Source organism: Gadus macrocephalus, chromosome 13 (genome assembly GCF_031168955.1).
Source record: "Gadus macrocephalus chromosome 13, ASM3116895v1".
In the NCBI taxonomy this organism is placed as follows: Eukaryota; Metazoa; Chordata; class Actinopteri; order Gadiformes; family Gadidae; genus Gadus; species Gadus macrocephalus.
The window spans coordinates 3,834,190-3,836,689 of NC_082394.1; the positions used below are offsets into that span (position 1 = coordinate 3,834,190).

General features: G+C 54.2%; 1 protein-coding gene across 4 annotated transcripts in view; it reads left to right on the forward strand.

Moving 5' to 3' along the window:
- stab1 (stabilin 1) overlaps positions 1 to 2,500 on the forward strand; it is a 61,761-nt gene that overhangs the window by 8,258 nt on the left and 51,003 nt on the right. For all 4 annotated transcript variants that reach the window (XM_060068757.1, XM_060068754.1, XM_060068756.1 and 1 more), the window contains exons 9-12: positions 1 to 37; positions 446 to 585; positions 690 to 817; positions 2,350 to 2,426. The exon at positions 1 to 37 is cut by the window's left edge and continues 151 nt beyond it. In XM_060068757.1, the coding sequence (XP_059924740.1) occupies positions 1 to 37; positions 446 to 585; positions 690 to 817; positions 2,350 to 2,426 (382 nt within the window). The remainder of the gene's footprint in view (positions 38 to 445; positions 586 to 689; positions 818 to 2,349; positions 2,427 to 2,500) is intronic.

Sequence of the window (2,500 nt, forward strand, 5' to 3'; positions counted from 1 at the left end):
GAACTCGACCGTCTGTGTGTTCAAAGGCCCGAACAAGGTACCCACATTGCAACGCAGCACTGCAGTATGGACATGGTACTACAGTCCACAGTATTCACATGTTCTGTGTGCGTGCGTATGTGTGTGCGTGTGTGCGTGTGTGTGTGTGTGTGTGTGTGTGTGTGTGTGTGTGTGTGTGTGTGCGTGTGTGCGTGTGTGTGTGTGTGTGTGTGTGTGCGCGTGCGTGTGTGCGTGTGTGCGTGTGTGTGTGTGTGTGTGCGTGTGCGTGTGTGCGTGTGTGCGTGCGTGTGTGTGTGTGTGTGTGTGTGTGTGTGTGTGTGTGTGTGTGTGTGTGTGTGCGCGTGCGTGTGTGCGTGTGTGCGTGCGTGTGTGTGTGTGTGTGTGTGTGTGTGTGTGCGTGTGTATGTGTGTGTGTGTGTGTGTGTCTCTCGTTCTCTCCCTCTAGTCCAGCTGTGAGTGCATGCTGGGCATGGCCCCGTTAGGCTCCTCCTCCCCCAAGGCGGGCTGCGTCCTGGGATCTGCCTGCTCATTGGACACCTGCGACAGCACCGCCTTCTGTGAGACCGGGCTCGACGGCATTCCAAGGTAACCCTGTCTGTTCAATCCAAACTTTATTGATATTCAAAAAACGTTTACGTTTAAAAACACAAAGAACAAATGTTCAACTACTGACATCGTCTCTCGGCCAGTTGTGAGTGCGCTGCCGGTCGGATCGGAGACGGATGGCGTTGCTATGGTAACCTGATGGAGCGGGTCCTGGAGCTGGACCAGAAAGGAGATCAGAGAGGGAAGCTCTCTGGAACCATCATCCTGTTTGGTAGGGGCACAACTAACTAACAAACGAACTAACCAATTAAGCAACCAACTAACAAATTAGGTAACAAACTTACGAATAACTATCCAACCAATTCATCAACTAACAATTAACCAACCAACCAATTCATAAACTAATTATCAACTAACTAACAACTAACTAACCAACCAATTAACAAATTCAATTAGCAAATAACTAACCAACTAACTAACAACTAACCGACTAACCAACCAACTTATTAACCATATCATACTTACTCAAGCTTACTAACATTAAATACTACGAACTGACTTACTCATTCTAACTAACCAACTAATCCCTCGTTACCTTACTAACTAATCAACCAGCCAACTGACTAGCTTACTTACCAAACAACTAATCCCGGAATGACTGGAATTACGAGCTAGCTCAATGTTTCTATAACCAGGGTTAGGGTTAGGGTTAGGGTTAGGGTTAGGCTAACTGGTGAGGCGTCCGTGTCCCTGCAGCCTCTGCGCTCAGAGGGCTCCGCTCTGGGGCGCTCCACCCAAGCCGCTCGCTCTGCCTCTTCCTGGGGAACCCTCGGCGTTCCCAAGCCAACCTGGAATGTTTTCCCCTCAGTGCGTCCTCCGCCGGATCAGGAGTTCCTCATCCGGTCACGGGACAGGACATCCGCGCCCCCCGCGGAGCAGTATCCCTACCGCCGCTACAGCCTTGTTCTCGGAGGCCTCCTCCGGGCTGACGGCGGTCTGGTCTCCTACCGTCGTAGGTCTGGTCTCCTACCGTCGTAGGTCTGGTCTCCCACCGTCGTAGGTCTGGTCTCCTACCGTCGTAGGTCTGGTCTCCCACCGTCGTAGGTCTGGTCTCCTACCGTCGTAGGTCTGGTCTCCCACCGTCGTAGGTCTGGTCTCCCACCGTCGTAGGTCTGGTCTCCTACCGTCGTAGGTCTGGTCTCCCACCGTCGTAGGTCTGGTCTCCTACCGTCGTAGGTCTGGTCTCCTACCGTCGTAGGTCTGGTCTCCCACCGTCGTAGGTCTGGTCTCCCACCGTCGTAGGTCTGGTCTCCCACCGTCGTAGGTCTGGTCTCCCACCGTCGTAGGTCTGGTCTCCCACCGTCGTAGGTCTGGTCTCCCACCGTCGTAGGTCTGGTCTCCCACCGTCGTAGGTCTGGTCTCCCACCGTCGTAGGTCTGGTCTCCCACCGTCGTAGGTCTGGTCTCCCACCGTCGTAGGTCTGGTCTCCCACCGTCGTAGGTCTGGTCTCCTACCGTCGTAGGTCTGGTCTCCTACCTTCGTAGGTCTGGTCTCCTACCGTCGTAGGTCTGGCTGGATGTTGGCTGACGCCTCAGACGGCATCGCAGCCCGCAAACCTCCCCAAGGTCCTGCAGGGGCCAGGGAGGGTAACCTAGCTAAATAACTAACCTGCTATCTAATCCGCTTCTTTTCTCTAACTCTGAATTACTAACCAACTCACTAGCGGTTTGTGTAACGAACTAACGAGTACCTGCACAGGGCTCTCTCGTTAGCGTGCTAACATGTGCTGCCGCTGTGTTGCAGAGGGAGGCTGCCAGCTGGCCCTGAGCCAGGAGGGGCCCTTCACAGCCTTCATCCCCCTGATGGACAAGCCCCCGTCTGTAGGTCCACACCTGTCTGTCTGTCTGTCTGTCTGTCTGTAGGTCCGTCTGTAGGTCCACACCTGTCTGTCTGT